Here is a 22,552-nt window from a genome sequence, read left to right on the forward strand (position 1 = left end):
GAGTTCCATATTAGAATACAAGTTTTCCTTAGGCACCTGTTTATGTATGCTATTCTGCTCTTTACAATAAATAATTAAATTTAAAAGACTTAATTTCTCACTTTTAAGACCTTATTAGTTTACAAATTACATATTGACCTATGCTAAATTTTATACCGACCCATGCTAATGAATTCAGTACAGAAAACAAAAAACACTGCACTAAAGCAAATTATATATATATATTATATATATATATATATATAAAATATATATATATCTTAAATGCATTTATATCCTACCGTGTCTCATAAAGCATTGTGGTAACTCAGCGGAATACAGACAATCAAATATAATGGCAAAAGCACTTAATATAAACAGTGCCAAGGAAACATAGAAGATGAAGAAAAGATGAGGGAAATGTGAACAGGAGGACGTGTAGTTAATCGAGTTGTATGTTTTGACCTTAAGCTTCTCTGTGTGGGGACTTCCCTGGTGGCACAGTGGTTGGGAATCCTCCTGCCAGTGCAGGGGACATGGGTTCGGGCCCTGGTCTGGGAAGATCCCACATGCCGCGGAGCAACTAAGCCCGTGTGCCACAATTATTGAGCCTGTGCTCTAGGGCCAATGAGCCACAACTACTGAAGCCCGCGTGCCACAACTACTGAAACCCCAGCGCCTAGAGCCCGTGCTCCGCAACGAGAGAAGCCACAGCAATGAGGAGCCCGCACACCACAATTTAGAGTAGCCTCCACTCGCCCCAACTAGAGAAAGCCCATGTGCAGCAACAAAGACCCAACACAGCCAAAAATAAATAAATTTATTTAAAAAAAAAAAGATTCTCTGTGGATAAAACAACATGTAAATAATTGGTTACAAAGCCACGTTATTTGAAGGTGCCAGACTGCACATTAACAGTCTGACACAAAGGGACAGCACAGGAAAACTATTCAAAGATAAAGATTTTTAAATCTTTGCAGTTTGAAACCTTTTAGAGCAAGTATAATGAGCTCGACACACATTTCAACACTCAACATGTTAATCGCATGTTCAAAGCATGTCTCAAAGTCATTGGAAATAGTTGCTGTCTCTGTCTCCGATATGTAAAACAGATCTGTGATGTGTAAAACTCAGGAGGTATTGATATCCACTTTTTGGCATCTGAACAGGAAACAAAGTTGTTTCGCAGTGATAATAAAGAATGAAGTAAATGCAACAGTCAAATAAAAGACAAAGTACTGAGAGAATGTATTAAGACAACGAATCCAACTAAATTCTGGTGACCTGGGGCCTACGGTTGTACACACTGCATGGAAATACCCCAGCCTAAATACTGGCATAGGAGGAAGGGTACTGCTAAGCCCATCACAGTATAATCCTTTTAAATGTCCCTTTCAAGGTTGTCTCCACTCAACACTGAGTATAGGAAATCTTCCCATCAGGCAGAAACACTGGCTGAGCAATGATTGACCAAGAAATTAACACACTAATGAATAAATGATGCTAATTTATTTTTATCTCTGACAACGGGAAACAGCACACACTCTGTGTCAATGATATGTCCTCTTTCCCACTTTTCTAAATGGTCAATTATGTTTTTCCCTTCATTGCTTTATATCATGTGTGGCAGGCATGATGGGAAATGGCTACCAATGGTTCTGTTACTGATTTCTACCTTCCTTTCACTGTGGCTAAAGAAGATACTTTGTATGATTTCAGTTTCTTAAAAATGTATTGGTACTTGTATTGTGGCGTAACATATGGTCTTTCCTGGAGAATGTTCCATGTGTACTTGAGAAAAATGTGTATTCTGCTGTTGTTGAGTGGAGTGATCTATATATGGCTGTTAGGTTTAGTTGGTTAAATGTGTTATTCAGTCCCCCTGCCTCTCTACTGATCTTCTGTCTAGATGTGTTATCCATTATTGAAAGCAAGGTATTGATCTCCAACTATTATTTTAGAACTATCTATTTCTTCCTTCAATTCTGTCAATGTCTGCTTCACATATTTGGGGGATGTTTGGTACATATATGTTTATAGTTGTTATATCTTCTTGATAGATTGAACTTGTTATCAACATATAGTGGCCTCCTTTTCCTCTTGCGATAGTTTTTGATTTAAAGTTTATTTTGTGTGATATTAACGTAGGCATCCCAGATCTATCTTCCTGCCTTCCTTCCTTTCTTTTTCTCTCTCTCTCTTTCTTTCTTTTTGTTACTATTTGCATGGGATATTTTATTCTGTGCTTTAACTTTCAACTAACTTGTGTCTCTTGAAATCAAGTGAGTTTTTTGCGGGCAGCATATACTTGGATTATGGATGTTTTTAAAGTCCATTCTGCCAATATTTATCTTTTTTTTTTTTTTTTGTGGTACGCGGGCCTCTCACTGTTGTGGCCTCTCCCGTTGCGGAGCACAGGCTCCGGAAGCGCAGGCTCAGCGGCCATGGCTCACGGGCCCAGCCGCTCCGCGGCATGTGGGATCCTCCACGAACCCGTGTCCCCTGCATCAGCAGGCGGACTCTCAACCACTGCGCCACCAGGGAAGCCCGCCAGTTTTTATCTTTTTATTGGAGAGCTTAATCCACTTACTTTTTCAAAAATTACGGATGAGGAAGAACTTAATTCTGTCTGTTTCCTGGTTGTTTTCTGTATGTCTTATGCATTTTTTGCCCCTCATTTACTCCATTACTGACTTCTTCTGTGCTTAGCCGATTTTGTTGTAGTGAACTCTTGATTCCTTTTTCATTTCTTTTTGCGTATAGTCTATTGATATTTTCTTTGTGGTTATCAAGAAGATTACATTTACCCTTCCAGAGTTCAACCAATATCATTTGAATTGAAACCAACTTCAATAGCACACAGAAACTCTGTTCCTCTACAGTTCCATTCCTCCTCCTTATATTATTGTTGTCACAAATTACACCTTTATACTTTGTGAGCCCAATAACATGGATTTATGATTATTTTATGCATTTGTTTTTTCAATCATGTAAGAAATAAAAAGTAGAGTTACAAGCCAGTAGCACAATACTGGCTTTAGTATCTGCCCATATATTTATCTTTACTGGAGATTTCTATTTCTTTATACAGCTTCGAGTTGCTGTCTAGTGTCCTTTCATTTCAACCTGAAGGTTCAATTTAGCATTTGTCATAGGGCAGTGTTAGGAAGTTGTAAAACAAACGCCCTCAGCCTTTGTTCATCTGGGAATGTGTTAATTTCTCCCTAAGTTTTGAAACCAGTTTGGCCAAATATAGAATTCTTGGTGGACAGTTTTTTTCTTTCAGCACTTTAAATATGTCTGGCCTCTTGCCTCCATGGTTTCAGATAGGAAATTAGCTATGAATCTTTTTGAGGATCCCTGCTTTGTAACAAATTTGTTTTTTCTTTCTCCTTTGGGAGTAAAGATTCTTTCTCTGTCTTTTGGCATCTGAGAGTTTGATTATACTGTGTCTTGTTGTGGCGTTCCTTGAGTTTCTCTTAGTCCTGAAATCAGGCAAAGATTTACAGCAAGCAAACACATACTGAACCAGGGAAGAGGCAATTTGAAAATGGCAGGAAAGCTTTGTGGCATTTTTACTTGCCCTTGCCCCATCTACTCTTAGTGTAGTGATGGTCTTAAAGTGGTGGGGTCTTAATGCAGTGATAGTCTTAAAGTAGCAGCAGACCATTCGTAGTATGGGGCCCTCAATCCTGCTTCAGGAGGGAGCAGAAGAGCCCATACTCTCGGATTATTATGTGTATCTGTTCTAACCTGTCTGGGAGCTACCTGAAGGACTGACACAAGATGCTTATCTCTGTCTTAGCTAACCTGGAACACAGTCTGGAAAAGCAGCGGTCATTGCTCAAAAAAAGTGCAAGGTGAACTGACAAAGCACAGATGGCTGGGGCAGAAGACTGTGCATTGAAATACAATAGACCACATAAGACGCAGGAGCAAAAGTTGGGGGAGATTCTTTGGGAACTTAGAACATACAAAAAGTACACCTGTGTCCAGAGAAATTAAGAAAGCCACATGCATACTCAAGATAAGATGCATGCTCTGAAAACACCAGAGGAGTCTCTAAGCTTTTACCATGGGCTGAGCCCTGACCTCAGTGCAGGTCAGCTAAATGTTGAAGGAGTGATCCAACAATCTGCACAATGGGGAGAGGTGTGTGGTTTTGAGTGTGCATGTGGATGTGCTTGTGTATATTTGTTTTTGTTTGTCTTAGGTGCAGGAATTCAAGGACCTCTCTGTCAAAACATTAGCTAAACATGAACTAAAGGAACAGAGACTTCAGTGCCTACATACGATAAGGGGTACAGTCATTGCAAAACTAGTTTGGAAAGGTCCCTAAACAAACAGACTACTACAGCCTTCAACAATCCAAAGCCCAGAAAACCCTGGGAAAGTGGGAGAATCTGATTTCCATAGACACCACATTACAATATTTGAAAGCCAGATGTTCAACCAAAAAACTCACAAGGTATACAAAGACATGGAAAAGTATGGTCCATTTAAGAAAACAAATTAATTGATGAAACCATCCCTAAGGAAGCCCAGACTTTTCTCCATTGCATATTCTTGCCTCCTTTGTCATAGATTCATTGACCATAAGTGCATGGGTTTCTTTCTGGGCGCTCTATTCTGTTCCAGTGATGGATGTTTTTGTGCCGGTACCATACTGTTTTGATTACTGTAGGTTTGTAGCACAGTCTGAAGCCAGGGAGCATGATTCCTCCAGTTGTGTTCTTCTTTCTCAAGACTGTTTTAGCTATTCAGGATCTTTTGTGTTTCCATACAAACTTTAAAATTATTTGTTCTAGGTCTGTGGAAAATGCCCTTGATATGTTGATACAGACTGCATTGAATGCGTAGATGTCCTTGGGTATGATGGTCATTTTAACAATATTAATTCTTCCAATCCGTGACCATGGTATATCTTTCCAGCTGTTTGTGTCATCTTTCATTTCTTTTATGAGAGTCATATAGTTTCCTGGGTACAGGTCTTTTACCTCCTTAGGCAGGTTTATTCTTACGTATTTTATTCTTTTTTATGCGATTGTAAATGGGATTGTTTCCTTAATTTCTCTTTCTGATAGTTCACTGTGAGTGTATAGAAATACAAAATTTATATATAGAAATCTATTGTATCCTGCAAATTTACCAAGTTCATGTTTGAGCTCGAATAGTTTTTTGATGGTGTCTTCCTGATCTTAGGGGAAATGCTTTCAGCTTTTCACCATTGAGTATGTTAGCTATGGGCTTGTCATATATGGCCTTTATTATGTTGAGGTATGTTCCCTCTATGCCCACTTTCTGGAGAGTTTTTACCATGAATGGATATTGAATTTTTTCAAAAGCTTTTTCTGCATCTATTGAGATGATCGTATGGTTTTTAGTCTTCAGTTTGTTACTGTGATGATAAGAGACCTAAGACAGCTACAGAGGCTAAGTGACCTTTCCTTCCCTGAATGGGTAGGTATCCTTGTTCTGCCTTCTAATTGAGTTAGTATCTGAGTAAAGAACTGCCAGGTGTCATTTAGTTCACAATACACTGCTGTGGCAATATAGAAATGAATTTGCCTAAGTCATTTGGCTTTTCTCAATTATAGTAAATGAATATACTGAATGAATACTTCAACTTAAGGAAATGTTCTTAAAAATATATTAATGTAGGCAACTTCAGTGGAGAACTGAAATCAAAACAAAACATTCAGATAAAGGGTTGAAATAAAAGTACACTCAGTTGTATCCAGTTTCCTCTTGTAAATCTCTCTTTTTAATTTGAGTGGACAGTCACTTGAGAATATCTGACTTGGGGCTAAGGAAATCTAAGCCTTCTTGGCCACACTGTATTCTCTTATGTCATTTACTAAAGACACCAGTTGGGTTGCTGAAAAAAGCGTGGGAAAAATCAATCCCTCACATCCAAAGGGCGGCTCTTGAAAATATGTGTGTTGTTGTAGTTATTTTGCTCTTCTGGCCTCAGAAGTTCTAATCTTAACCTTAGCCCCTCATGGAGAGAGACTTTGTAAACCAATTCCCACATGACTCATTATGTGACTGTTGAAAAAGAGAAACCTAGCTCTTTTCCTGTGCTTTCAACCAGTTATCTTCTTCAAAAATCTGTTTGGATTGTTATACCTTAATCTTGCCTGGCAAGGGACTTATGGGAAGGTTCTTATTGTTTGAAAGTTTGGTGCCAGTATCTGCAAAGAAAGAAGAAAGATGTGTTTATGAAACATCCCAATAGTGAAGGTGTGTGAAAGCAACTTTTGAAAAGGTTAATCTGTCAGAGTTTAGCCGTATTATTACATTTTATTTTATTCATTGAAAATAAATAATTATCAATGAATCCTTTCTAGATTTTCTAGTTTCCCAAAGTTCCCTGTATTCACATTCTAAGAGGAAAAATGGTATTTTAAGTCACTGCTCTCCACCTTATATTATTTATAATCACTCCTCGTGACCTCTTCCTTCCAAGAAACTTGATCCTGAGAAGTGTCCTTTGTTTGTCTTTGTGGAATAAGTGATGAGGATGCATCCTGGAGACCTGTGAGATGTTTAACTTGTGGCATAATGAAACTAGGATGGAGAGTTCTGGAAAGATCTGGAAAGGTGGCTGGTAGAGTGTGGCCAGATGTGGTGGGAGAAGAGAGACGTACAGAGAGAGGGAGAGGAAATTTTCAGAGGGAGAAAATGAAACAAATAATTAAATAAGTTTTGTTGTGTGGTGTGGGACGCAAGCCTTTCTCTCCCCCTTTCCTTCACAATGTCTTTGTTAAAGACTGTGTTTTTCATTAGTTTTACTAAGATAGGATTTGCCGTTTTGTTTGGATACTGAGAATGGACCCATGGAAACAGTTACATTTGGGTTATCTCTGACTGTCTTTAATGAAGAACATAAATATTGGCCACACTATCTATGCACATGCTATCACCATGCCTTTTTTGTTCTCTGTTCATATATCTAAGTCCTCTTCTTTCTTTAAGGTCAATCTCAAATCTCATCTGAAATGTACATTTATTGATAGATTCAACCCATAATGAACTGTCCCTTCTTTGTCCTCCTTAGGCTCTGATTATTTATAAAAACTCATTTTTGAACTTAGAGACTGTCCAATATGATATATTAGTTATTTCATCAGCATATGTTATATCCTCAACACAATTATACGCTTTTGTGGGGCTGGGATCATACATTCTGTAATTTTTCTCAGTTCTTACACTTACTTTGATAAAAAGCGCATTCATTCATCTAAACATCATTTATTGGGTGTTAATTAAATATCTCAACTCAGTAAATATTGTTTGAATGAATGCATGCATGAATGAGGGAGTGTGCAATAGGTAGCCTAATGTACCGCCCAATGTGAGAAAACCAAAAACATAAACACAAAAGCAAGCCAAAAAGTGGACCAGGACTTTCTGTAAAATATCCTGCTTTTTGTTGGATGATGCCATGAAAATCAAGATGCTCCTGAAAGGTCTTAATAGCTGACCAAGAATAGTAAACAATTGAAATTCTCTCAGGCTTCTTCAACCCTATCACTGGACACATTTATACCTCTCAGGAGTGGTATTAAAAGAAGAGATTAATAAAGCTTTTATAGATGAGTTGATAAATCTCTAAATATTTAAGTCTTCATTGCCTGCTAGGTTTTCTCTATTTTGGGTTCCCAAAAGATTTCAATAAACCACAGGATAATTAAAAATTAGACATTATCTTTCTTACCTTGATGTTTTTTGATGGTAAACACCTTTTTATTGTCTCCATAGTGCTGCCCAATTTCCACCAGTACAGTACTTAAGTGAATTTTGCTCTGGATGTTGAATATTACTTAAATAACTAAAGTAACTTCCTCAGAATTATTATTCTATTCTGGTTAGGATACTATCTGCTCTGGTTTGTTAAAATTTCCCTTTAGAGTGGTTTTAATTTTGTTTCTGATAGGGTCCTAGGATTTATTGCCACACCCATCCTGCATCTGTTTTTCTTTGAATTACTCTCCTTGCAGTTTCTGATTCATACAGGGCCTTACAGGTTAGTGACAACCTGGCCATCACAACGCTGGGAAGGAGAGGCCTACTTTTCAGAGGTGTTGATGTTTTCTGTACCTGAAGGTTTTCAAGAGATATCAATCTTCCTCACCACCGCCCTTGGCCCTCTTAATGGACTAAGCAGTTCCTCATGAAATTTCTGTAGGATATCTGTACCAACTTCTCAATATTGTTCCATCCTGAGTCTATAAATTCCTGGCCTCAAGGTAATGTTAGATTTCTAGCTCCAGCCCCTATTTACATAAGGCCTATACTAAGGAACGGAACCCACAGACATCTGTCCGCTCTTCTTTCTCTGGATTTAATTTCTCTGTTACTTTCTGAAACATGCAGGTGTTCCTTTCTTTCTTTTAATCTCAGCTATGTCCTTTTAACTTTTTCAAAATTGACCCAGAATTTACGTGTGTCTCCAGTAAGAGTACATTAAATTGAGCTTAGTCTGCTATTCTACTGGCATATTTGAGATCCAGATAATTTGCTACTTAACTGGATTCAATGACCTGTATATTTCAGGCATCTAAAACTCAGCATGTTCCAAATTTCCCTCCTTATAGTTAGTAATTTTCTTGGGAATCTGGATGACATAAAATGGAATAAAGTTAGTGAGTGGCCCAGGAATGCCTGAAAGTTTGTTTGTCAGAGTGGCCAGGGAAAGTTAAGCAAGGAAGAAAAGCAAATGAAAAACAGAATCCCATTATTATGGCTGAGTTTACTCCCAGGATTCCATGCAGAGCTCTCTGTAGAGCTGGGTTGGGTTATAACTTATGCCAGAGCTCTACATGGGGCTGACACCATCTCATGCCAAGCTCTCAGTTCTGGGCTAACGTCATCTCTTGTCCACTCTGTGGAGTGGAAACTTTGGAGGAATGGCCAATGTGTTCCGCGGTGTAGGAAGAGGGAAATTGTGAATGTGACTTTCTAAATTGTGGAGGAACTAACCACTGTAAATGTGCCTTGAACTATGTTGTTTAATTTGACCAGTCAGATCAATGACTTTCCCCTTGAATGAAATGCTGCTACGTATATGAGCAGAAAAACAAAACTGGTATAAGGAATAGATAGCTAGTGGGAAGCTTCCGCATAGCACAGGGGGATGCGCTCGGTGCTTTGTGACCACCTAGAGGGGTGGGATAGGGAGGGTGGGAGGGAGGGAGATGCAAGAGGAAGGAGATATGGGGACATATGTATAACTGATTTACTTTGTTATAAAGCAGAAACTAACACACCATTGTAAAGCAATTATACTCCGATAAAGATGTTACAAAAAAAAACTGGTATAAGGAGATGGAGAGACTGGGAGTCTTATTTTCCCACCAATTAACTTTGCCTCTGACCATGACCTTCCCTTTGAGTCTCCTAGACCTTGGGGATGATCGCAGCCCCTTGGGTTGGGTGACGGCAACCCCATCTTCACTAGAACCTCTATAGTTAACTTTGATTTTTCCCACTCCGTCTATCCATCCCATGTATGCAGTCAGACATTTGATCATGGACTTTTCCTGACAAAATATGCTTGAATATAACCATTTCTTTTCACTCCCACTGCTACTGCTATTGTCACTGCCTTAACTAGGGCTTTATCTTTAAGTTCTTTATATAAATATATAAATATCTATATATAAATATAATATACAAATAAATAAAATATAATATTAATTCTGATGATTTTAAAGTCTTTTCTTGATAAAGACTTTTCCTGATAAAGACACACAATATCTTATATAAATATTTTTGTATTATCTGTTCTTTTCTTAGAATTTTAGCCATATGATTCTATCTCTTGGTTTGTCTAGAACTTTTTGATTGAATGCTGGCTATTTTATTTGGCTTTTTTTGTTTTTCTCAGTGCAAACGTTGTTTTGCTTCAAAATATTTTATTCTACCTGGAAGTAGCAAATCTTCAAATTACAATTTTTTAAATGCTTTCAAATATCAATACTATAGGTGTCACAAAACCTAGAAAAATGACATTTAAAAATGAACTACTGCCAGATGTGTCTCTATAAAACTTTTCCCCCACTCTTTTAGCTATATATTCTTTAACTGCCTCCTCATACGACAGTTTATGTATTTTCGAAATAAAATTTTAAGAAATAAACTTTGTAGTTTTTAGACATAGATTTCTTGTAGCATGGTTGATTAGAATTTGCTTCTAGTTATTAATAGTTTAGAAAAGTTTATTTCAGCTTCACAATTTATTATTGATAATGTCACATTAACTTTCGTTGTTAACTTTGAGAAAACCTCTATGGATTACTTCCTCATAAGTATTTACTATTATAAATGCATTACTGATTTCAGTACTGCTATAGGTTTGTGCATTACAGGGATTCTGATAAAATACTCATTCATACCATTCCATTACACACATTGTTGATGGAGTATATTCATTCATTCATTCATTCATTCATTCATTCATTCATTTATTTATTTTTGGCTGTGTTGGGTCTTCGTTGCTGTGCGCAGGCTTTCTCTACTTGCAGGGACTGGGGGCTACTCTTTGTTGCGGTGCACAGGCTTCTCATTGCGGTGGCTTCTCTTGTTGCAGAGCACGGGCGCTAGGCACGGAGGCTTCAGTAGTTGTGGCTCGCAGGCTCAATAGTCGTGGCTCACGGGCTCTAGAGCGCAGGTTCCGTAGTTGTGGCACACCGGCTTAGTTGCTCCGTGACATGTGGGATCTTCCCGGACCAGGACTCGAACCCTTGTCCCCTGCATTGGCAGGTGGCTTCTTAACCACTGCGCCATCAGGGAAGCCCCTGGAGTATATTCTTGACAGAAGAAAATTTCCGTTTTGACTAAGCATTGATGAGAACTGAATCTTTGACTTATCTTTCACATGCCTGATGATTGAAATAATTTTCCACAGATTAGCTTCTGGTTTTGTACTTTTCAGTTCTTTTTTTCTTCTTCAAACGCACATGCTTTGAGAGCTGTGAAGTGCAAGACATGGCTATATTGTAAGGTGGTTTTTGTCCTTATGCTTCTGTGTCTTGTGCTAGGTTAAGTCAGTAGAGTAGTCAGTATGAGTACTGGAAGTTATTCCTGTAATGGGATAGTATATAGTCAATTACATATGGCGGTGTCTGAAAATCACATAATAGCCTCACTTAAAACATCTCCTTAGGGCTTCCCTGGTGGCGCAGTGGTTGAGAGTCCACCTGCCGACGCAGGGGACACAGGTTCGTGTCCCGGTCCGGGAAGATCCCACATGCCGCGGAGCGGCTAGGCCTGTGAGCCATGGCCGCTGAGCCTGTGCGTCCAGAGCCTGTGCTCCACAATGGGAGAGGCCACAACAGTGAGAGGCCCGCGTACCACAGAAAAAAGAAAATCTCCTTAGCCAGATTTCAAAAAAGCCTGTGGCCATTCCAATATGATCCAACATAGCGGAATATGATAGAAGGAAAATTGGCAAAGAAAGAGACGCTGGTCTTACCTGATGGAAGTTAAAATATCTCACTTTTGACAATTTTGCAAAAACTTATAATTCCATGAACTAATTTCTAGGGTTCTTCACAGGACCTAAAAAGGAACCCATAGAGTTGTGGAACAACAATAGAAGCTGCTGTGATGAGAAGCCCAGGCACCGCAACAAAGAGTAGCCCCCGCTCGCCACAACTAGAGAAAGTCTGCACGCAGCATTGAAGACCCAACGCAGCCAAAATAAAAATAAATAAATAAAGATAAATTTAATTTTAAAAAAGTAATACTCAGGTTTGAGGCATGAGAAGTATGATGAGGAGAAATTAGCTAATCCTTTCAGAACTTTTAAAATATCAAACTCAGTCTCTAAGATTTTAGCATTATATACAACATTGGTTACTTATTAGTGGTTTGGGAAGGCCAATTTAAAATTTTCTGATCTTACTGTATTGAAATTCACGGCCCTAATGTTTTCCACATTGACTATATGAATGATGAAGTAAAGTCAATCATGTATTTCCTTTCCAACTGGACAGAAAACAAAATTTTAAAAAGTGTTTGGACTACTGACTTTTGATTTCTTCTAAGGCAAGTGTATAGGTAATTTTTATTCCCTGATTAGGAGAAAAATGGTGGAAGAGGGCAGGGTTAAGAATTAAGATTTCAAGAGCGTGAGAGGTAGATGGCCAACCAGAGTTCCTAAGTTTCAGTGCGTGTAACTGTTGCCGCCGCTTAAGCCTGCCAAAGCAGTGGTATGGCTGCTGCCCTCGTATTTGCTACCTCTAGAAACATTCTTGCCAGTAGTGGCAGCAGCGGGACTCAATTACCCCCTTTTCTCACTCTCTCCAGAAGCTCCAGATGGCGTCTTCTGTGGGCAACGTGGCCGACAGCACAGAACCAACAAAACGTATGCTTTCCTTCCAAGGGTTAGCTGAGTTGGTACATCGAGAGTATCAGGCAGGAGATTTTGAGGCAGCTGAGAGACACTGCATGCAGCTGTGGAGACAAGAGCCAGACAATACTGGAGTACTTTTATTACTTTCATCTCTACACTTCCAGTGTCGAAGGCTGGACAGATCTGCCCACTTTAGTACTCTGGCAATTAAACAGAACCCTCTTCTGGCAGAAGCCTATTCGAATTTGGGGAATGTGTACAAGGAAAGAGGGCAGTTGCAGGAGGCAATTGAGCATTACCGGCAGGCATTGCATCTCAAACCAGATTTCATCGATGGTTATATTAACCTGGCAGCTGCTTTGGTAGCAGCAGGCGACATGGAAGGGGCAGTACAAGCTTACGTCTCTGCTCTTCAGTGCAATCCTGATTTGTACTGTGTTCGCAGTGACCTGGGGAACCTGCTCAAAGCCCTGGGTCGCTTGGAAGGAGCCAAGGCATGTTATTTGAAAGCAATGGAGACGCAACCGAACTTTGCAGTAGCTTGGAGTAATCTTGGCTGTGTTTTCAGTGCACAAGGGGAGATTTGGCTTGCCATTCATCACTTTGAAAAGGCTGTCACGCTTGACCCCAATTTTCTGGATGCTTATATCAATTTAGGAAATGTCTTGAAAGAGGCACGGATTTTTGACAGAGCTGTGGCAGCTTACCTTTGTGCCCTAAGCTTGAGCCCAAATCATGCAGTGGTACATGCCAACCTGGCTTGTGTATACTATGAGCAAGGCCTGATGGATCTGGCAGTAGACACCTACAGGCGAGCTATTGAATTGCAACCACATTTCCCTGATGCTTACTGCAACCTAGCCAACGCTCTGGAAGAGAAGGGCAGTGTTGCCGAAGCAGAAGAGTGTTATAATACAGCTCTGCGGCTGTGTCCCACCCATGCAGACTCTCTGAATAACCTAGCCAATATCAAAGGAGACCAGGGAAACTTTGAAGAGGCAGTTCACTTGTATTGTAAAGCATTAGAAGTCTTCCCAGAGTTTGCTGTTGCCCATTCAAATTTAGCAAGTGTATTGCAGCAGCAGGGAAAACTGCAGGAAGCTCTGATGCATTATAAGGAGGCTGTTCGAATCAGTCCTACCTTTGCTGATGCCTACTGTAACATGGGAGACACTCTAAAGGAGATGCAGGATGTTCAGGGAGCCTTGCAGTGTTATACTCGTGCCATTCAGATTAACCCTGCACTTGCGGATGCCCACAGCAATCTGGCTTCCATTCACAAGTATTCAGGGAATATTCCAGAAGCAATTGCTTCTTATCGCACTGCTCTGAAGCTTGAACCTGATTTTCCTGACGCTTATTGTGATTTGGCTCATTGCCTGCAGATTGTCTGTGATTGGACAGACTATGATGAGCGAATGAAGAAGTTGGTCAGCATTGTGGCTGACCAGCTGGAGAAGAATAGGTTGCCTTCTGTGCAGCCTCATCATAGTATGCTCTATCCTCTTTCTCATGGCTTCAGGAAGGCTATTGCTGAGAGCCATGGGAACCTCTGCTTGGATGAGATCAGTGTCCTTCATAAACCACCGTACGAACATCCAAAAGACTTGAAGCTCAGTGATGGTCGACTGCGTGTAGGATACGTGAGTTCTGACTTTGGGAATCATCCTACTTCTCATCTTATGCAGTCTATTCCAGGCATGCACAATCCTGATAAATTTGAGGTATTCTGTTATGCCCTGAGCCCAGATGATGGCACAAACTTCCGAGCGAAGGTGATGGCAGAAGCCCATCATTTCATTGATCTTTCTCAGATTCCATGCAATGGGAAAGCAGCTGATCGCATCCATCAAGATGGTATACACATCCTTGTAAATATGAATGGTTATACCAGGGGTGCTCGAAATGAACTCTTTGCTCTCAGGCCAGCTCCTATTCAGGCAATGTGGCTGGGCTACCCTGGGACCAGTGGCATGCTTTTCATGGATTATATCATCACTGATCAGGAAACTTCACCTGCTGAAGTTGCTGAGCAGTATTCTGAGAAACTGGCTTATATGCCCCATACTCTCTTTATTGGTGATCATGCTAATATGTTCCCTCACCTGAAGAAGAAGGCAGTCATCGATTTTAAGTCCAATGGGCACATTTATGACAATCGGGTTGTGCTGAATGGCATCGACCTCAAAGCATTTCTTGATAGTCTCCCAGATGTGCAGATTGTCAAGATGAAATGTCCTGATGGAGGAGACAACGCAGACAGCAGTAATACGGCTCTTAATATGCCTGTCATTCCTATGAATACTATTGCAGAGGCAGTTATTGAAATGATTAACAGAGGACAAATTCAGATAACAATTAATGGATTCAGTCTTAGCAATGGACTGGCAACTACCCAGATCAACATTAAGGCTGCCACTGGAGAGGAGGTTCCCCGTACCATTATTGTAACCACACGTTCTCAGTACGGGTTACCGGAAGATGCCATTGTGTACTGTAACTTCAATCAGTTATATAAAATTGACCCATCTACTTTGCAGATGTGGGCAAATATTCTGAAGCGTGTTCCCAATAGTGTACTGTGGCTGTTGCGTTTTCCAGCAGTAGGAGAACCTAATATTCAACAGTATGCACAAAATATGGGCCTTCCCCAGAACCGTATCATTTTTTCACCTGTTGCTCCTAAAGAGGAACATGTTCGGAGAGGCCAGCTGGCTGATGTCTGCTTGGACACTCCACTCTGTAATGGACACACCACAGGGATGGATGTCCTTTGGTCAGGGACACCCGTGGTGACTATGCCAGGAGAGACTCTTGCTTCCCGAGTTGCAGCTTCCCAGCTCACTTGTTTAGGCTGTCTTGAGCTTATTGCTCAAAATAGACAAGAATATGAAGACATAGCTGTGAAACTGGGAACTGATCTAGAATACCTGAAGAAAATTCGTGGCAAAGTCTGGAAGCAGAGAACATCTAGCCCTCTGTTCAACACCAAACAATACACAATGGACCTAGAGCGGCTCTATCTACGGATGTGGGAGCATTACGCAGCTGGCAACAAACCTGATCACATGATTAAGCCTGTTGAAGTCACTGAGTCGGCCTAAATAATGACTGTGTGCACAGGAGAATTACCCTGTACCTGAGCCTCAACCTTCTGGGGGAAAGGGAACTACTTTTTCCTTATCTGTACAATACCATGCTGCAGATGGCTGACAGACAATGATAAGAAATAGCACAGCCAGACTTGCTTCCTGCATGATCATGATCACGATAGGGAGAGACACAAGAGATGGGAAACTGCTGTTCCACAAGGAGTCTCCATAGAATTTTGCAGCAGCCAGGTGTCTGGAAGGTCTGGAAGGTAAGTCTGGAAGGTCTGATCTCCCTTGGTCTTCCATGGGATGGATGGTTAGTGTGGAAGGGAGATAGAGATTGCCCAGCCGTTTTGTGATTATCATGGATTGATTGAGTCCTCTGAATTAATATTTTTCTTTATATTTTGGGTATTGGAGCTTTTAAAAATGTTTGGTTTCAGGTATTTTTATTCATGTGAAGTGTGTACGATTCTCTTGAGATAAGCTTTTAAGCTAAAATATTCCTTGTTTTAGTTTCTGAACTCGACAGATAAATGGGGACTTTGCTGGTATAGTCTTTTTATAGGTTTTGTAAACCACTTGAGCCTATATCAGTCATTTTAGTGTCTGACATAATGTTCGGAACTATCAGTGCTTTGTTGGTTTATAGATGATGGCTTAAATTCTTTTCCTGGTCCGTTTCCTTCTTCCCTTCCGCCCACTTTAAAAATTCTCCTGTAACTTGGCTAACAAAAAACCAAGTCTGATTCAAAACCTCCCAGAGTGTTTCTCTTAACCGCATCATCTGGTGCCAAATGAAGATTCTTAGGAGTGATTATTAATTCTGAAGGGCACAGTTGTGGTACTGTCACTGATGATAATAATAATGGATTTTTGGCCTAGAGTTTTGACCTATTTCACCAGTGTTTTACCGTTGACTGCCCCTCTATGCTGCTTCCAAAAGTCATAGTGTGTGTTAAGATTTTTACTTTCATTTCTAATGTTTGTTTGTTTGTTTTAGTGAGTCCTGTTCTACCTTTTTCTTTCAGCAGAAATGAAATCCCAGGTAAGTATAAGTATTCAAATATTTGATCAGTAAGTCACAGTTATCTCCAGTACATTAAATAACTTTCATCAAAAAACATGTTATAGGTAAAAAGCTCTGAAGGACCAGCTATGTATATGATAATTATGTTTCAGACCTTCTAGGGTATTATATATAATAACTTGTCTTCTGGACGTGGTCTTGAAGTCTTTATGGATTCAGTCTCAGTAGTAGCGAACTGCACTGCTACTTGGTTTGGAGTACAAATTAGACTTTAGCCCTCCTGGAGGTTGAGTTTTTGGTATTGAAAACCATAGGAATGAAATTATTGTATTTCAACAAAGGATCGAGGGCTTGAGGCTTAAACAAGGCAACATACGTGTGGGAAGCAGTCAGCCTTGAGGGCAGGTAAGGACATGCCAGGCATGCGGCCGCTGCTCGAAGGGACTGTCCCTACTTGTTCCCCTCCTTGTTCCATTCCATGGGAGATAAATCACCAGAGCCCAGAGATCAGAAAGAATGTAAAATGAGACAAGCAAAGCTGTCTCCCCCCTGCACATGCAGGTTATTTTTGATGCTTCTGGGTTTATGGGTTTCCTCCCAGGGAAGTTAACCTTGAGCCGAGACAGTCTGTAGATAATGTAAACCACCATCTGGCAACCTTCCGATTTCTAGTCTATATAATCTGCAACTGTAGCATAATAAAATTTGCCTTGCAACCATCAATTGTCTTGGTCCTTCTGACCCCATCCGTCGGTGCTACTTCAGTTCCTTACCCCTTCCCTTCTGACCGTGGGCGGTGAGATCCTCTTTCTCCGGCTGGTCCGCGGCAAGTGGCACTCGAACAGGGACCTGAAGCGTGAAGGCAATTAAAAGAAAAAGAAAGTGCAGGTAAGAGAACCCTTATGCAAAATATGTGTGGCCACCAGTAAAAGTGAAACGAATAGAGGCATAAGGCAATAGTCAGAAGTAAAATAAGATGGGGCAAAAGGGCTCAAAGATGTATGAATTATTTGCTCAGGTTTTACTTTTGATGCTTAGAGCTCGGGGTAATAAAGTTTCTGAACTTTATTGTTGACTGAATTTTTACAGCATATCCATGGTGTATCTCCCTGGTTTCCTGATGGCGGCTCTGTTGACATAGAAATCTGGCAGAAAGTTGGAGAAGATTTAAAAAATTATTACGAGTCTCGAGGGCCTACTCATACTCCTGTTGTTACATACAGTTTGTGGAATCTGATAAAAATATGTTTAGATTCTTCTCATGATAGTGTTGATTTGAATGTAAAGTCAGAAAAACATAAGCCTCTGACAGAAGGAGAGACTGTATTATCAACTACTGTGTCGCCACTTCCTAAACCGAAAGAGCTAATTAATTTAAATATTTTAGATGAAGAGGAACATTTTGACTTAACAGATGAGGCTTGTAAACATAAAAGAGAGAAATATCCTGAGGATGATTTTCTAATGGCTGTGATAGATAAGTCAGTGAAAAAGCTGCAGGTTAATAAGGACTGTCTTCCTCAAAAATCTACATCTGTAAAAATGCTCAGTCCCTTGCAGCGCGCTGTACAAGGAGCAATAAAACGAGGAGAAGATCCTATTTTCTGTTGTCCCGTCATAGAAAGACCTGATCCTAATAATCCTCAACAAGCTACTAGGGAGCATCAGGCTCTCCCTTTGAAAGTTTTGAAAGATTGAAAATCTGCCTGTGCTCAATATGGGCCCACTGCTCCTTTTACTACTGCTATGGTTGACAGGAGAAGCTCTTCCCCCCGCTGATTGGAAGTCTATTGCATGAGCTTGTTTAAATGGTGGAGATTATTTAATATGGAAGTTTGATTTTTATGAACGGGCTGCTGAACAAGCAGAAAAGAATGCTGCCCATAATATTCCAGTTGATTATCATATGCTGATTGGGGAAGGACAATATCTTTCTTTACAAGATCAATTAACTTATCCCTTTGTTGCTTATCCTCAAATAAATCATTTGGCATTACAAGCCTGGAGGAAATGTCCTTCTACACACAAAACTGAAGATCTTTCAAAACTTAGACAGGGACCTGATGAACCATATGCTGATTTTGTAGATAGGTTGTCACAGGCGGTGGGGAGACTCATTGTGGACGGACTCACTGGTACAATTGTAGTTAAGCAACTTGCTTTTGAAAATGCTAATAATGAGTGTCAGGCTGCGATTCGACCTTGGAGAAAACGGGGAACATTGGAGGATTATATTCACCTTTGTGCAGACATTGGGCCTACTTATATACAGGGTGCTGCTGTGGCTGCAGCATTAACTAAAGTGGGGTTTAAAAACAATCAAAAGAAAACAAAGACTTGTTTTAAATGCGGAAAGGCAGGTCCTTTTGCTAGAGAATGTAGATCTTTTAATTCTAACCCTAGTCCTTCCTTCCCTACTCAAAAACCTCCAGATGGTCAGAAAATCCCTGGTTTATGCCCTAAATGCAATAGGGGAAAACATTGGGCACAAGATTGTTGCTCAGTGGCCCACAAGGATGGGCCACCACTGTCGGGAAACTCTTCCCAGGGCCTTCCCCGGCCCCAACAAATAATAAGCGCAATGTCTGTGTATCCTCCTCAAATTATCAATCAGACATTAACCAAAAACAAAAACATACAATATCCTCGCTCTCCAGAGCAACACCAGGAAGCGCAGGACTGGAGCTCAGTACCTCCGCCCGATATGTATTAACTCCTGAAATGGGTCCTCAGGCCCTCTCTACGGGCATCTGTGGACCTTTACCCAAGGGTTTGATGGGACTGTTATTGGGAAGAAGTAGTGTCACCATGAAAGGTTTAACTGTTATGCCAGGAGTCATAGATTCTGACTACGAAGGAGAAATAAAAGTCATGGCACAAACTATTAAAAATATAATAACTATTTCTCCTGGTGATAAAATGGCACAATTGCTACTTTTGCCCTTTGTACCTCATGGACAAATTTTACAACATCAAAAGAGAGAAACAAAGGCTTTTGGATCGTCTAATGCTGCCTACTGGATTCAGAAGATAGGGAAAGAACGTCCAGAAATGAAATGAACCATTAATGGAAAGGTTTTTTCAGGTTTGTTAGACACTGGAGCTGATGTCTCTGTTATGACGCAGGTACACTGGCCTAAACGTTGGCCCATTAGTCCTACTATTACAGAACTTCACGGAATAGGACAAAGTTCTTCTCCTATGCAAAGTAGTCAGTTTTTTTTATGGCAAGATAGTGAGGGCCATTCAGGATATTTCCAGCCTTATGTTTTGCCTGGGCTGCCTTTAAACCTCTGGGGCCGAGATATATTAAAAGAAATGGGAGTATTACTTTATAGTCCAAACTCTCAAGTCTCTAATATGATGTTGGATCAAGGATTTCTTCCCACAAAAGGGCTGGGAACAAATCAACAAGGAACTGTCTGTCCTATTGATGTGAAAATAAAAAATGATAGACAAGGTTTGGGTTTTTCTTAGGGGCCTTGGATTCTCCACTCACTGCTGATCCAATTACTTGGCTGACTGATGACCCTGTATGGGTGGACCGATGGCCCCTCACAAAGGAGAAATGAGAAGCTGCAGAACAATTAGTACTGGAACAATTAGGGCATTTAGAAATTTCCAGTAGTCCTTGGAATACTCCTATTTTTATTATCAAGAAAAAATCTGGAAAATATAGGTTATTACAGGATCTAAGAGCTGTTAATAAAACTATGCTAATAATGGGAGCTCTTCAACCAGGCCTACCCTCTCCAACAGCCATACCACACAATTATCATCTTTTAGTTATAGATTTAAAAGATTGTTTTTTCACTATTCCTTTGTTTCCTGAAGATAGAAAACATTTTGCTTTTAGCTTGCCTGCCTTAATTTTTAAGGAACCCATGAGGAGATTTCAATGGAAAGTATTGCCTCAGGGCATGGCAAATAGTCCTACACTATGCCAAAAATATGTGGCTCAGGCCTTGACTCCTGTGAGAAAAAGGTTTCCATCGTTATATCGCATACATTATATGGATGATATACTTTTAGCCACTGATAATATTTCTTTATTAGAGACTGCTTTTCAATTTTTACAACAGTCCTTACAATCATTTGGCTTGGTCATTGCCTCAAGAAAACTTCAAAGACAATCTCCATTTTTATATTTGGGAAAATATATTGATAACACTACTATTAGGCCTCAAAAACTGCAAATTCGAGTTGATAATTTAAAAACATTAAATGCTTTTCAAAAATTACTTGGAGATATTAATTGGCTAAGGCCTGCCTTAAAACTTACTACTGCTCAATTACAGCCTTTGTTTGATATTCTTAAAGGTGTCTCAGATCCTTCTTCTTCACGCTCTATGACTCCAGAAGGATTTCAAGCTTTACAAATAGTCAATAGATCTATCAGTTCTACACAATTAACTAGAATTCATACTCACCTTCCAATTTTCTTAATAATTTGTCCAACTCCTCATGTGCCTACTGCCGTCTTATGGCAAACTGTTGGAATTATTGAATAGATTCATATGAAATCTACACCCTCTAAAGTTATTAACCCTTATTATGAACTTATTAGTAATTTAATAATGCAAGGTAGAACTAGGTGCTTACAACCTATAAGTATAGAACCTTCTCAAATTATTATCCCTGATTCAGTTAGTCAACAAAATTGGCTTTTTCAACATAGTAATGAATGGGGTCTTGCTCTTGCAGGATTTTCAGGTACCTTGGAATGCCATTACCCTGCTGATAAATTGATCCAATTCAGCAAACTTAACTCATATCTTTCCTTCTATAATTAGGCAACAGCCTGTCCCTCATGTACCTTTGGTTTTTACGGACGGTTCTTCTTCAGGAGTGGCTACTGTAATCATTGACGACGGAACAAACCTCGTTAAAGAAACTTCCTTGACTTCAGCTCAACGTGTTGAACTGTATGCTGTCATTATGTCTTTTAAACATTTGCCTTCTATATCTTTTAATTTGTTTTCTGATAGTAAATATCTTATTAGCTTGTGATTTCTTCTGGAGACTGCGAGCATAGGACATACTAATGACCCTGAATTATCATCCTCTTTTCGTTTGCTTCAACAGCTTATTCGTTCCCATGATGGTCCTGTTGCAGGTCTGTATATCCGTGCTCATTCTAACTTGCCTGGTCCATTGACTAAACTTAATGCGACTGCAGATGTTTTAACTCGATCTAAACGTGATCTTTATCCTGTACATTTTCCTCCCAAGAATAGAGTTGAAGTTACTCCTCCTCCTCAATCTCTTTTTCCTAAAGCAGGACATGTCCCAATTTACCGTACTCCTCCTTTCCGTTCGTCATGCTGTCAAGAATGGCTAATATTCTGCATTCATTATCTCCATACTCTTGATACTCATGGTCCATGTCCTGGACACCCTCATATTATGGTAAGTTATGATCAAACTGCTTCACAAGCAGCACAGCAGTTGCACGCTTTACACCGTCAGTCAGCGGCTACATTACACACACAATTTTCCCTTACTGGTGAAGCCGCCCCACAAATTGTTAAGCAATGCCCACAATGCTTACCTCACCTTCCTGTTCCACATTATGTTGTTAATCCTCGTGGATTATTACCTAGACATTTATGGCAAATGGATGTTACTCATATCCCGTCTTTTGGGAAATTACAGTTTGTTCATGTCACTATCGATACTTATTCTGGTTTCCTCTGTGCTACAGCACAGACCGGAGAAGCTACTAAACATGTTATCACTCATTTATTACACTGTTTTGCTTTCATGAACCTTCCCAAAATTATTAAAACAGATAATGGGCCCGCTGCTTTTGCAACATTTTGTAATTCATTACAAAATTACCCATATTACAGGCATTCCATATAACCCTCAAGGACAAGGTATTATAGAACGTGCAAATAGATCTTTAAAGCTAACTATTGAAAAAATAAAAAGGGGGGAATTGTATAGAACAACGCCACATAACCTTATAAATGATGCTCTGTTTATTTTAAATGTTCTCACTGTTGACAAATTTGGCTGCTCTGCAGGGGGAAGGTTGGTGGCTGAGCCAAGATTGGCCTCTCAATCTCCAGAGGTCCTCTGGAAAGA

The 22,552-nt window shown here is 40.0% G+C and overlaps 1 protein-coding gene and 1 long non-coding RNA gene across 33 annotated transcripts in view; one reads left to right on the forward strand and one right to left on the reverse strand.

Annotated features, from left to right (window-relative positions):
* Positions 1–22,195, forward strand: part of LOC137210245 (UDP-N-acetylglucosamine--peptide N-acetylglucosaminyltransferase 110 kDa subunit-like) — a 168,726-nt gene extending 146,531 nt beyond the window's left edge. For 25 of the 29 annotated variants that reach the window (XM_067711927.1, XM_067711915.1, XM_067711920.1 and 22 more), the window contains one exon: positions 12,295–22,195. In XM_067711927.1, the coding sequence (XP_067568028.1) occupies positions 12,295–15,444 (3,150 nt within the window). In that variant the 3' untranslated portion in view covers positions 15,445–22,195. The remainder of the gene's footprint in view (positions 1–12,294) is intronic. The other 4 variants (XR_010936409.1, XR_010936408.1, XR_010936406.1 and 1 more) reach the window with 4 other exon arrangements.
* Positions 783–17,626, reverse strand: LOC137210258 (uncharacterized). Of its 4 annotated transcripts, XR_010936428.1 has the most exons (4): positions 17,236–17,626; positions 14,446–14,578; positions 12,286–12,441; positions 783–6,173 (listed from the first exon to the last, which is right to left on the reverse strand). It is a non-coding gene; the product is annotated as an uncharacterized lncRNA (long non-coding RNA). The 4 variants fall into 4 exon arrangements; XR_010936426.1 differs by lacking the exon at positions 17,236–17,626 and having other exon boundaries at positions 14,446–14,768; XR_010936429.1 differs by lacking the exon at positions 17,236–17,626 and having other exon boundaries at positions 12,273–12,441; positions 14,446–14,768.
* Positions 22,196–22,552: the final 357 nt, after the last annotated feature.

This window comes from Pseudorca crassidens, chromosome 17 (genome assembly GCF_039906515.1).
Source record: "Pseudorca crassidens isolate mPseCra1 chromosome 17, mPseCra1.hap1, whole genome shotgun sequence".
NCBI lineage: Eukaryota > Metazoa > Chordata > Mammalia > Artiodactyla > Delphinidae > Pseudorca > Pseudorca crassidens.